The sequence below is a fragment of the Notolepis coatsorum genome (assembly GCF_963971535.1).
Source record: "Notolepis coatsorum genome assembly, chromosome: 16".
Taxonomy (NCBI): domain Eukaryota; kingdom Metazoa; phylum Chordata; class Actinopteri; order Aulopiformes; family Paralepididae; genus Notolepis; species Notolepis coatsorum.
Window position 1 is genome coordinate 69,616,251 of NC_140180.1, and position 13,397 is coordinate 69,629,647.

Genomic DNA, 13,397 nt, shown 5'->3' on the forward strand with positions numbered 1-13,397 from the left:
TATTGAAACCAAGTACTGTATGAAATAGTAAACAGTGCAATTACAGGTGGTCACTGGTCATTTCAACGTTTTCAAAGTGAAATCAAGTAACTAGCTCAGTATATTAGTAACCCGGCTTGTATTAGGAGGTCGGCTTATAATTGCTTAGCTCAAGAGCGCACCCGGCCATTAATAGAGACCCGGCTTGTATTTGAATACCGGTTACTATTAGAGGAATTACGGTATATATATATATTTCAAATGTTTAATACTAGATATGCTTGCTTTATGCAAATGTATGTTTATTAAATTAAATAAATAACCAAAATGGTCAAAACAAAGGTACTGTGTTTATGTATATATTTTATACATATGTATGTATGTATAGAATAAATATATGACAAATAATCATGATCCCAATAGGCAACAACAGATGGCCTTATTGACCTGCTAAATGTAACATTACTCAGTAATATGAGTACTTTTTAAGCATTAAACCAAACAAAGGACCTCAACTCATCGTAACAACATATATTATTGTACAACAAGTACATGTATATCTTTATTATTATTATTATTATTATTATTATTATTATTATTATTATTATTATTATTATTATTATTATTATTATTATTATTATTATTATTATTATTATTATTATTATTATTATTATTATTATAATAAAAAATAATTTAAAAAATGTATGTGCGTTGGGGCTTGTGTCCATATAGGGCTTTTTCTGGGCGCCAGCGTTTTTTTCTCCCAATTGTTCCCAATGAAGAGTGAGCGTATGCGGCATAATGCGGCCGCCTAGAGGAAAAGCTCTGCACCCAGCTTCTTTTTTCAGAGCGCTCCACCTTTTTTGTGCAGCCACTCCGAGCGTTTCTAGTTGAAAACCTCTGGTGTCGCCACTGTTGCTCAGACAACCAATCATATCCGACAAATTGTGTCATGCACTCTTTGCTCTATGGCCATCAGATTGGGCAGTGACAGCAGGAACATCACCAAACAAAGTATGTGGGCAAGCATCCTCCGGTTGGTGGTCATCATGACAAAAGACCAATACAGTAAAATAACAAATAGCTGATAAAAAGCTAATTGTGATGCCAGATAACAAATAGATAACGTTAATGAAAAACAACAATGCTAGTCATACATACAGTACCAGTCAAAGGTTGGACACACCTTCTCATTCAGTTCAATGAGAAAGTGTGTCCAAACGTTTGACTGGTACTGTGTATATATATATATATATATACACACACACCATAATACAATAGGCAATGAATGTCACATAAAATATTGCTATATGGCCCAGCCCTAAAGCAACATGTTTGAATGTTTTATTTAATTTTTTGAACTGTTCTTCATGCATCTTGTCCCACCATCTCAGGTTGACAACAATGTGACCCGACATCTGGACAGCACCCTCAAGAGAGACGACTGGGATGTTCTGATCCTGCACTACCTCGGCCTGGACCACATTGGACACATCAGTGGGCCACGCAGTTCCCTCATTCAGCCCAAGCTGCTGGAGATGGACGACATCCTGAAAAAGATCCACGGCTCCCTCATCTCAAAGGTGCTTCCTCACATTCCTCACAGTCTTTCATATGCAGTATAAAAAAGTAGCTCCAAAAAAATCTGTTCACCCCCTTGTATTTTTATGACACAAGCATTTCAAAATGCATGTACTGTATGGTCTGGGTGCAGTTTTATGTTGTTTGAGATCAATGCAGGGACTCTAGAGTGGAGAGAAAACTCTCAGTATTGATGTGGAGGTAAATAGGCCAAATCCCCCATTGTTTAATATTGATTTAATTGCTTTAATTTACTGAATAAACAAACTGTCCTCAAGAGGTAAATGGGGTCCCTGGAACAGATTTGTAAACTAAAAAGCGTATCTAGTAGTAGAAGTAAGTAGTTGATATGGTAAAGCGGCACGGTGGTGTAGTGGTTAACACTGTCACCTCACAGCAAGAAGGTCCAGGGTTCGATTCCCGCTTGGGGACCAGGTTTCCATGATGCCAGTTACCCAGGTGGGGTATCTCCCAGGCCTTTCTGTGTGGAGTTTGCATGTTCTCCCCGTGCTCGCAAGGGTTTCCCCCCCCGATAAGATAAACCCAATGGAAAAACATGCACAACAATAGATCGCTAACGCTGTGGCGTCCTTGACGAAGACGGACAGGAGCACTTGGATTGGTCCCCTGGCGCGGCTCATGTTGACGCCTGTCTGCTCCCGGCTGCCCTTGGGGGGGAAGGACGACGGGATGGGTTAATCGCAGATACGAATTGCATGCATGCATCGCATGTGTGCCGATTGATGACCTCTGAGCAGGTCCTAAATTATTATTAAGTAGTAGTAGTAGTAGTTTTATTTAATCATCACACACAATACAATATGCACAATCATTCCAGACTGTCAACGGTCTTTGATTCTGGCAGTGCCTCCAAAACCCCCCAAAATAATAAAAGAAAAAATATTTTTGTAGCTAGAAATTACATTTCTATCCCTCAAAAATAGCTATATCATTTAAATGTTTTACATTTATATCAGCATTGTTCCATAAATGAATCCCAACAATAGAAGTACATCTCCTTTTAATCCCTGTCTTTTTTTAACCGTAAACGTACAAACGTCTCAAATCATAATTTGCCCTCATCTATCTTGAAAGTTACCATATCAATGTGTTGTGTACATGCACAGGGTCTACAATTTAGTTTTTTTTTTTTTCTTTTTTTTTGGTACGTAATTAGTTTAAAAATAAGTATCTTCTTGGCTTATGTTTGGTTTACCCTGCCCCCAAAAGTTTTGATTTATGATACTAGACAGATAGCATCATTTTCAAATGATCGCTCTGTGAGTCATTCTGTCTCCCAAAAATATACAGTGAAGCTTTAATCTTTAGCTGTAGTTGGGGCTTTTCTCTGTCGAAAATATTTCTATTTCTGTCTTTGTTTTCTTGACAAAGCCAATATCTGGTCTTGTATTACACAGGGTTCCCGCAGGATCTTGAAAGGTAAATGTAACTTGCTGAAACCTGCAGGAACCCTGTTACATCTCAGTGGGACTATAGGGTTTGCTGCACTCTGCTGTCAGACTGACAGGGAACATAGTTCATTTATAATTGCTTTCAACTAAAAAACAATAGAGGGTTGCCAGCTGCGTCACTATACTGTAAGTGCATTCTTGGAGGTACTCAGAAGACCAACATTTACTCAGTATAAACCTGGAGGCATTTTCTGCATCTTTCTGGACTCCAAAGGTATTTATTTTGCTGCTGCAAATTCCCAATTCCAGGGAATGCTACCTGCAGGGTTCGCACAAGGTTCTTGAAGTGCTTATAGTGCTTGATTTTGTACCAAAAAAAGTCAAGGCCTGGAATTCCTTAAACAGCCCAAGGTGCTTAAAAAGTCAGATTTTCTTTCTATAAAACACAGCATTTAAAAGTGAATTGTATCCCTTTAACTGCCCTTTTAAAATTTAAAATTGTGTTTGGAAAAGTACTTGAAAGTCCTTGAATTTCATTTAGCAATGTCTGGGAACCCTGTACCTGGCAGCTATCTCAGCTGTCACCACAGTGGATAAGTTACATCCTAACTGACCGTTGTTGATGTCCACTCAATATTATTTGATACTTCCAGATAGAGAAAATGAGTGCTATTTACCGCAAAAATTATAGAATCTTCCAAATCCTTTTAACATACAGTAGCTTATTAGAGGAGCATTATACGATTAGCAAACAGAGCAATGAAAAGGAAAGTAAAATGTAGTTCTAGCCGTTTCCTCACAACAACGCACCAGATATTCTGCTGAAAGCCTTTATAGATAGAAATTCCTGTTCCTGGGGTTTCAAAGGAAAGTAAATCATCACCTCTTTTCTAGTTTTATTTTTAAATGAAACAAGCTGAGAGTACATCTCTGTATCTTTACAATGTGGTAGAAGGGTCATTTATTGAACAGGACTCTAATGCTGTCCTTTAATAAGATGTACAGGTAAGTGTGGGGTTTCTGGCCGTTGCTTCTCCATTAGCAAGAGTTTATGTGCCCAGCAGAAATAGAGCAAGGTCTGCATCACCTTTGAATTATAATTATAAAGAAAATAATAATACAAAATATTTCCCAGCCTCTGATCGGCAGGTGCTTTTGCACTTGGTTTACTTTTTGAAGAGGAGTGAGATGGTGGTCTTAGTTTCCTGATGCAATCCCCGGGAACACCACTTGGCAGGCCAAACACATCTGATGTAGCCAAGAGTAAAGACAAACACCAGTCAAAGTGTATATTTTCAGCACTACGTTTTGTTTACCAATGATTTTAAGTGTTATTAGCGAAATATGAGCTTATAAAAATATCTGCGCATTGCACTGGAAAACGGAAGATTTAGACGTGAGAAGAAGAAGCACTCATGAAATCGTTGTAGTCCTAAGAAAGAGAAGACCCAGGGCTTTCGATGGACATAGAAATTTCATAAAACTACACTACCCAGCTCACACCAGCCGCCGACAACGGAAGTCCAACCATTTTTCACGTAATTTTTCTGACGTGATTCTTGTGATTATATCTCACGGGTCGAACAAACCTGAACGTTATTGCAATAAAATACAACGTATATAGTTTCTTTACCTTTTCTGTGAACGTCTAGAAAACGTGTCGCAATCCGGTCAAAAATGGCGGAGCTATGGACATTATACAAAAGTAGGGCTGTCACGATTAGTTGACTATGAAATTTCGCCGATTTGCAAATTCATGATCGACGCATCGTATTGTTGTTACTTGTATGTCTTTTGTGGTGGAAATGGCAGATGTTCAAAGTCATAACATTCGCAACGTGTAATCTAACTAGAGCGCAATGAATCACATTCGAAATATAAGTAACTTCTCATACCACTATTCGTGATTCTGCCTAGAGCCAGGACTCGACAGTGCGTGTTTCACTTGCATTTGATAACTTCCGTGTTTCACATCAACTCCAGCTGGAAGGGAGGGGCTGAGCCCGATACCCCCCACCTTCCCCACATTTTAGATGCTATGACAGCTCTTCAGCCCTGCGTTCTACAGCCTGTGATAACTCCTCCACGAGCAACGGGTCCAATAAATGCGTCTAGCATGCTTTACGTCCTTGCCATAACTGTATGCCTACGTCGTGGTAAAAACCTTAACTAACGTTAGCTGCTAACTAAGCTAAGCTAGCTCACAGGCACAGGAGAAATCAGTTTCATGGCATTCCAATAGTGAGGAAGGGGGGGCTCTCTCTTTCTCTCTGTACGTTCAATGATGATGATCAATGAAGTAGCCTAAATTTACACTATAAAAACAAACTTGATAGTTGATGATAATAAATATTTCACTTCATTAGCAAAAATATTGTAAAATCATTAAATCTGCTATAAACTATTCTCTCTCTTTACTATAGGCTACTATTTTTTACATGGATTAGGCTAATTAGCTTTAACAATCCTAATTCCTGAGCCTATTTTATACAAAAGGAAGATGTTGATTTTAATTATGTATATAGCCTATATATATATATATATACATACAAGCACTACCATAGCATGGAGAGCGAGGTGGCATATTCCACAAAAAAGGAACTTTATTTTGACAGTGTTCCTCATGATAAAGTGATGGGTCTGTATTAACTCTTTAATTGCTAGACCCGAGATATCTCGGGTTAACTCGCCATGCGTTGGACGCCAGAACCCGAGATATCTCGGTTTTTCTTTTATTCGCTATTTTTTATTCATTATTCATCCATTGACCTCAGTGTTGCCATATGAAAGGATTTTGAGATCGCCAAAGTGCAATACCGGCCGCATCCTGCCAGATGGAACCTTATATCCCTTTGAAACCTTATAGCTAACTCTGTGTTACACTCAAATGTCACCGGGCGATATATTTAGACGGAGCCGAGTAAGTCGCTTCATCCGAACACTTGGAAACGCATCTGGCACTCTCGGTCCATAAGTTGTGCCAAATTATGTCCGGGACCAGACGGACACCAATACTGGAAATCGCGATCGGACAATTGGAATATTCTTTGCTGATCAGCTGATCAGCGTTTTTAGTGTTCAATACGAATGCTGTTACTGGTAATCAAAGCATCAGAAATAGTAGCGTGTCCAGGCAAGAAACGCCAACGCTTATAGTAGAATTCACGTTGCGCCCTATTACTCGCTTCCCAGGAATTATCCCGGACCACAAATTTTACTTATATTCACCACAGGATAACCTGTGAACGTATGTATGCATGAAAATTTTTTCTCTTTTTTTGCATCTTGGACGGAAGAAAGTCAGTGTCAAATGACCATAGTATTGTCCCCATAGCTATAATATAGAATATAGCTCTACAAACAAGGTGACGCACTCCTATCTTTAAAGCGTGGCATAGCTACAACGGGACCCGGCTAATGGCTGGCACTGAATGAGTTAATTACATGAACAGAGAAAGATGTATGGTATTATAATTTGACCCATGAAATAATGAGTTGGTAGATATTCAACATACTGCATGAACACATGCCAAAACATTTCCTCACATTCACTTTTGTACAATAATCAAACTCAATTTAAACAATTATCAAACTCATAAATCATTAACACAAACTCATTAGCTCTGAACAAAGAGTAATAGTCAAACACAAACAATATATCAGTTAGACCCTGGAATTAGCCATAAATGGACTAAACAAATATATGTCATCATCGAACTAATGAATATTAAGTAATAACTCACTGTAGATTCACTTAACAAAGTGACACAGGTCTGACCCACCTCTGCTAATATGTGTACTATAACATTTTAAGCACGACTTCATTGAAATGCGAGACCATTTTCTTCTGTTGCAGGACGTGGGACAAATTATCATTATCATCCCATGCTTGTAAAGGCATTAAGATAAGCGGAGCAATTTAACAACCGCAGCACCGGGCTGTCCCCCCTCCCCTCTGGAATGCAGTTTTGAATTTAAATGAGACTAGTGTCAATTCAATTGAAAATGTATCATGAGATGGCCAAGCAGAAGAACGTGGAAAAGCAGTCATAGATGGGCCAGATTGGTGTGTGCCAGTGGTCTTAAGGGATTTCATTTGTGAGAAATCGTTGGCGATTGTGTTCACATTGATTCTACAGACATCCTCTTGAACATTATACCCCTTTGTCTTTTTGTCATTTTATTATAAAACCAGGGACCTCTCTCTATCCTTGTCTGCTTGTCTGTCTGACAACTCAATCTGCGGAGTGCACTGGAGTATAGAGAAACAATAGGACTTTTCCATTGGTTCTCCCAGCCCATGTGACCATCTCCTGATTCAGATACAATTTCTCAAGTCTTTATCACAAACGGTTCCAAAGATATTTAATGTTTTGCAAAACATGTCTAGTGTCGCACCACCAACCCTGCACATGATATTATAATAATAATAGGCTACACATTTTATGTCTATTTAAAATAACATGCAACGTGAGAAAACGCTTAAACTAACAACCCGCTGGAATATTGCTTAGTCTAAATCTAAGTTGTCCCATGAACAGAACAAAGGCTGACCACATGATATAATAATAATAATACTAAATATAGCCGCAAGTGACAAGAACGGGGTTTTAACGATCTTAGCGAGTCTAAGCGAGTGAGTTTAGTAGGAGAAAATACAATTTTAAACATCAGTTTGCACGTACCACACTTAAACAGATGTGTCCTTCAGTTATTGGTGTAAAGTTATGGAATTCTCTCCATAGCGAGCTTAAGGGATGTAACAGTGTTTATCAATTCAAAAAAATGTATAAAAAAAAAATTTAGTCAGTATGAAAATCAAAATGTGATCTGAATAGTGAGATATTTTTTTTTCTCTTCTCTTTCTTTTCTTTTTTATTCTTTATCATTATTATTATTATTTAAAATTTTCTTGTTTAACTGTGGATTGTGTTTCTTTTATAATGGTATAAATGATTATTTGTGTAAATAAGGTTATACGCCGACCATTAAGAAAATACATGTTAGTTTAGGAATAAGGGGCAGGTAATTATAAGATTTATTCTTCTTCCTGCTCCTTTTGTCCATGGAATGGCTATTTATGATTTTTTAATGAAGAAACTATGATTGTATTATTCCATGTGGCAAATAAAAACTCTGAACTGAACTGAACTGAAACAATCAATCCATGCCAAAGCTAGATATGTAAAAGGTGAACGCCTCGCACTCACAGCCATGCTGATTTGGCTAAATGACATCCAGCTGTTTTCGTTTGAAACAACTTTTAGTCAGGGGAGTGTCATGGTTTCTCGAACACGGTACTATGTTTGTAGTTTGAAAGCTAAAATGGATGTTGTTTGATTGACACCCTGCTTGACCTATTCCAAAGAAAATAGTTAATTTCTGAGTCTCTGTTCAAAGCAGAGTGTACAAGACAATACGAGAAGTGAGCCCAGAGTGTTTAATAACTCTGGGCTTTATACTGTAAGACACAAGGTTACATAGGAAAGAAACACACTTGGTCATGTCAGGCATTTTTAAGAAGAGAACCTGTGGAAATGTCATGAGATGGTGTCTGGCTATTTCTCTAGCTATGTCAGAAGTTCCAAGGTACTTGAAAATGGCTGGCTATGTCTCTGGCTGAGAAGTGTGCCCAGAGTCATGGGTAACCCTGAGCTAAATTTATACAGTAAGAGAAGGTCAGAGCGTTCCATAGTAAGCTGATTTTATTTTTTTTGTATATATTTAATTTTCTTATTATTTTTTAAACATACACATAAACATAACAACAAATTAGACTCACAAGCATTAACTGTAAACATCCAATGAAATCACCATTTGAATCATTATAAATGTAATTTACGAGATATATACCTAATACTTGCTATCTAATACCCTACATACATATGCTCTTGCTCGCTCACCCCCCCCGGACCCCCACTTGGATAATCCATCCATTTTCTTTCGTTTCTAACCAGGCACTACACTTCATATGCTAGCTTTTATTCTCTCCACCACTTCTAACCAGATTGCAATGTTGGTTTCACTGACACCTAAAATTCTTGCTGTAGATATTTCTAGATAAATCACATCGAGATAAGTAAGAACCCATACCTTCCGGCACATTTTTTCCGGTTGAATCCATCGTGATGCTATCAGCTTTTTAGCAGCTGTGAGACCAGATAAAACTAGTCTCTTTAGCTGTATAGGGGCTGCAACCTGAAATACATCATTCAACAGCATTACAGAGGGATGTACAGGTATGTTCAGAGATAAGAATACTGATAATTGCTGGGACACTTCTTTCCAAAATATCTTAACCGGTGGGCAATCCCAATACATGTGCATGAATGTACCCTCATCCCCATTTGTACATAAGGAACATAGGGAGTCTTGTTTAAGTCCCATTCTGTTCAATCTTATAGGAGTCAGGTATGTCCTATGAATATAATTAAGATTAATTTGTTGATGGTCCGGGTTACGTGACGCAATTCGAACGTTTGCCCAGACTTCTTGCCAATCAAAATCTATTTCCAAGTCTGGTATATCCCTCCTCCAGACTGAGTCTAGGGGGAGGATTCCATACGAAGACGTTAGTAAGTGATGATAAAAATCAGATACGAATCCTCTCGATGTCTCTCTTTCATAGAAGAATCTGTGGTGCTCAATTGGTATCCTTAATGGGACTCCATGAGCCTTCAAACAATCCAATAACTGTGCGTAAAAATAATATGTGGAACTGGTGAGGTTACATTTTTTTATGTATATCTTGATAGCTACAAAAACCCTGTTTGTTGAAAACATCCCCCAATGTGTGTATGCCCTGCTTTTCCCATTTGGGGTATCTTATAGGTTGTTTTCCAATAAGGAGTGCATTGTTATTGAATAGGGGAGTATGGCTATGCCATTTATGTTGGTTAGAATATTTTTTTTGTGTTTCACGCCATATCTGGATCACATGTGTAATAAGGGGGCCAAATTTCAATTCGCATTGCTTAATTGATAATATGGTGTATACTATGTCCTGCAGTCTATGTGGTGCTACTATATTTTCTTCTAAGTTTCTCCAGGATACAGATGCTTGGGAGTCAAACCAGGTTGTCAGTGGTCTTAAAGAGTACGCTTTAAAATAGTGGTAAAAGTCTGGAAATGCCAAACCTCCGTCGGCTTTGTTTCTCTGTGCGGTGGATCTTTTTATTCGTGGAGGTTTGTTATTCCAAATAAAAAAAAATGTATCCACTTTTTCTCCCATTTTCTATATTTTCTCCCATCCCAATTTCGTATCATCCAATTCAACCCTCCCCTGTCACGAACGCTGTTTCTTGCCTCCCACAAGCCGGCTGCAATGTGGACTAAGTCATACATAGCACAAGTCCCCTCCGGTACTTGAGGTAACAGCAGTCGCATCTTTTCACCTGCGCAGCTCGATCTCTCAGTGGCGAGGAGTAACGCGTGGGAGGCTCACGCTGCCCCCGACACTTCCTGATTCTACTGCGCAGGCGCACCAACCGACCTGTAGGAGTCGCTGTCCACAACGCCCGATCCCCACCCATCAGTTTCCCACCCCCTAATACGGCCAATGTGTATTAGTATGAACGACCAACTAAACTGAAAGCAATGTGGAGCGCTGGGCTCGAACAGGCAAGCCCAGCGTCTCCGTCATTCGTGGCGAGCGCCTTGCCCACTCGCCACGTAGCCGCCCTTATTCCAAATAAATGTATATGCGGTGGAGTGTAATTTTTTCCAGTAACCATCAGGAGGGGGTAACTGTAACATTGAGCTAATGAAGTTGATTCTAGGTAAAACATCCATCTTAACTATTGATACTCATGCCTGTGCTGAGTTTTTAAGTTTGGACCACCTGTCAAAGTCATATTTGATCTTATCTTGGATTTTTGTGTAATTGTACTTCACCGTTTGGCTTATAGTAGGGAATACCTCAATTCCTAAACATCTGAAGTGTTTAACCATTGGTATTTCTTCTGGAAGGAGTACTGCATTAAGTGGAAGGAAAGCCGACTTTGGCCAATTTATCCTAAATCCCGATAGATTGCCAAAGTCATCAATCAACTTGAGAAGATGAGGCATTGAGGTGTTAGGGTTTTGCATGAACAATATTACGTCGACCGCATATAAACTAATATGATGTTGTGTGCCCTTAATTGCGATTGGTTCTATGGATTGGGATTGTCTTATATATTGTGCTAAAGGCTCTAATGATAAAGCGAATAGTCCGGGACTAAGAGGGCAACCCTGTCTGGAAGAGCGCGATACCGTAAAGATTTCGGAGGTGATTATACCTGTTGTAATCATGGCCGATGGGTCTTTGTATAATACTTTAATCATATCAATGAATCCTTTTCCTAACCCCATCCTTTCTAATACTGCCCATAGATAAGACCATTCCAACCTATCGAAGGCTTTCATCGCATCCAGGGACAGCATCGCCTTAGGTGTGGTGTCATCCTTGCTGGCATCTAGCACATGTAGTAACCGTCTTATATTATCCGTGATCAAGCGGCCTCTTATGAAGCCAGTCTGGTCAGGATGAACTAAAGACGTCATATGCTTTTGAAGTCTGATGGCTAATACCTTGGAGTACAGCTTGATATCGGTTCCGAAGAGGCTTACGGGTCTATAACTACCGCAATCGGTGGGGTCTTTGTCTTTTTTAAGGAGGACTGTTATGAGTGCAATATTGTCGTTCTTATGGAAGTTCCCCTCCTTGATTGAATATAGAATCATATTAAGTAATAGGGGTCCAATTACATCCCAACATGAGAGGTACATTTCTGGTGGGATACCGTCTCTTCCAGGAGCCCTACCACTTTGCATTTCAGATATGGCCTCCCTAAGTTCATCTAGTGTGATGGGTGTTTCCAGCTGTTTAGCGTCATCCTCTGATAGTTTAGGAAGGTTAATTTGATTAAGATATATGTCCATTTTGTTTTGATCGAAGGCCATTTCTGATTTGTACAAGTTGGAGTAGAACTCTTTGAATGTCTCGTTGATTTTTTTAGGGTCTGTAACAAGTCCTTACTGTGCCTTAATGGTAGTTATATCTGCAAATTTAGCGTTGGCTCTTAACTGCATAGCTAGTAGGTGACTTGGTTTAGAACCATGAAAGTAATGCTGTTGTCTTGTGCTACGTATTTGAACTTCAGATTGTTGTTTATAAATGGCATTAATCTCTTTTTTTAACACATTAATTTGAGTTTCCAGTCGAACCGAGTAGTTGTATTGTAAAGAGGAAAATAACGTAGAGTAAAGCGTTTCCAGCTCTGCCAGTTTTGAACAACGATTCTTGCGTATTTTGGAGGAAAAGTTCCCGGTAAAATCGTTGATCAATCCCTTTACCGACATCCATAATATTCTGGGGTCCTGTACCGATTTCGCATTCTCCAGTAGGAATACAGAAAGAGCTTCTTTGAGTTGTGTAATGAATTCCTTGTTTTTCAGCAATATCGAGTTAAATCGCCATCTTGGGGCTTGGGATGACAGTATACCAAATGATCCTTTTAGGAGTAAATAACAGTGATCTGATAGTGCATTGGGTACCATTTCCATGTCATAGTTATCAAATAGTCTAGGGGATGCAAAAACATAATCTATTCTGGAAAGTGTGTTATGTCTTGCAGATCGACAAGAGTACTTTCGGGTCGTAGGGTTGAGTGATCGCCATAGGTCATTTACACCTGTATTCTTAGCCCAATCCTTTAACGCATTAGATGCATTTTTCTGGTCGTTGGAAAAGGTGGGATAAGATTTATCCATCCCGGGATCCCAAATGGCATTAAAATCTGCACCAATTATAAATGAGTATTCAGGAAGGTTTAACATTGTTCTGGTAAGTGTAGTGTAGAAGTTAGCCTCATACAGATTTGGGGCATATGCCGCTACCAACGCTATTTTCCTATTCCTGTATACAATTTTAGCTATGGTTATCCGACCATCTGTATCAGACCATACTTCCTTCAATTCAATATTCAACTTCCGTTTCACGACTATAGCAACTCCACGGGATCTCGTTCCAAAGGAAGAGTGACTAATGTTATGATATATGTTGTCCGCTAACGTAGCTTTGTCTTCCACTAAAATGTGCGTTTCGCTTAGAAGAGCCACATCGACCTGTTTGTTTTTCATCAGTGTGAGCACGCGTTTGCGTTTATGTTGATTATTTATTCCCCCAGTATTCCAGATCATTATATTCAAACTAGCCATAATCTATACATGTTGTTGTGTAATTGTTGGTAATGCTTCTGGAGTACGAATTCACAATGGATATACATCCAACTATTGAGGTCCCGTTGAGAGCCGAGCTTAAAAACATACAAATACACCCCTAAATCCCCCTCCCTCAGTGAGCTGTACAAGGCTGTGTTCCTAAGACACAACCTTCGCGTATAACTCCCTCCCCTACACCACCGGTTAGCCCAGAATGAGCCA

At 39.1% G+C, this 13,397-nt stretch overlaps 1 protein-coding gene across 1 annotated transcript in view; it reads left to right on the forward strand.

Moving 5' to 3' along the window:
* The window catches only part of pigg (phosphatidylinositol glycan anchor biosynthesis class G (EMM blood group)), a 192,706-nt gene that overhangs the window by 13,453 nt on the left and 165,856 nt on the right, over positions 1-13,397 (forward strand). Inside the window, exon 4 of the mRNA XM_084331758.1 lies at positions 1,374-1,562. Coding sequence (XP_084187884.1) covers positions 1,374-1,562 — 189 coding nt within the window. The remainder of the gene's footprint in view (positions 1-1,373; positions 1,563-13,397) is intronic.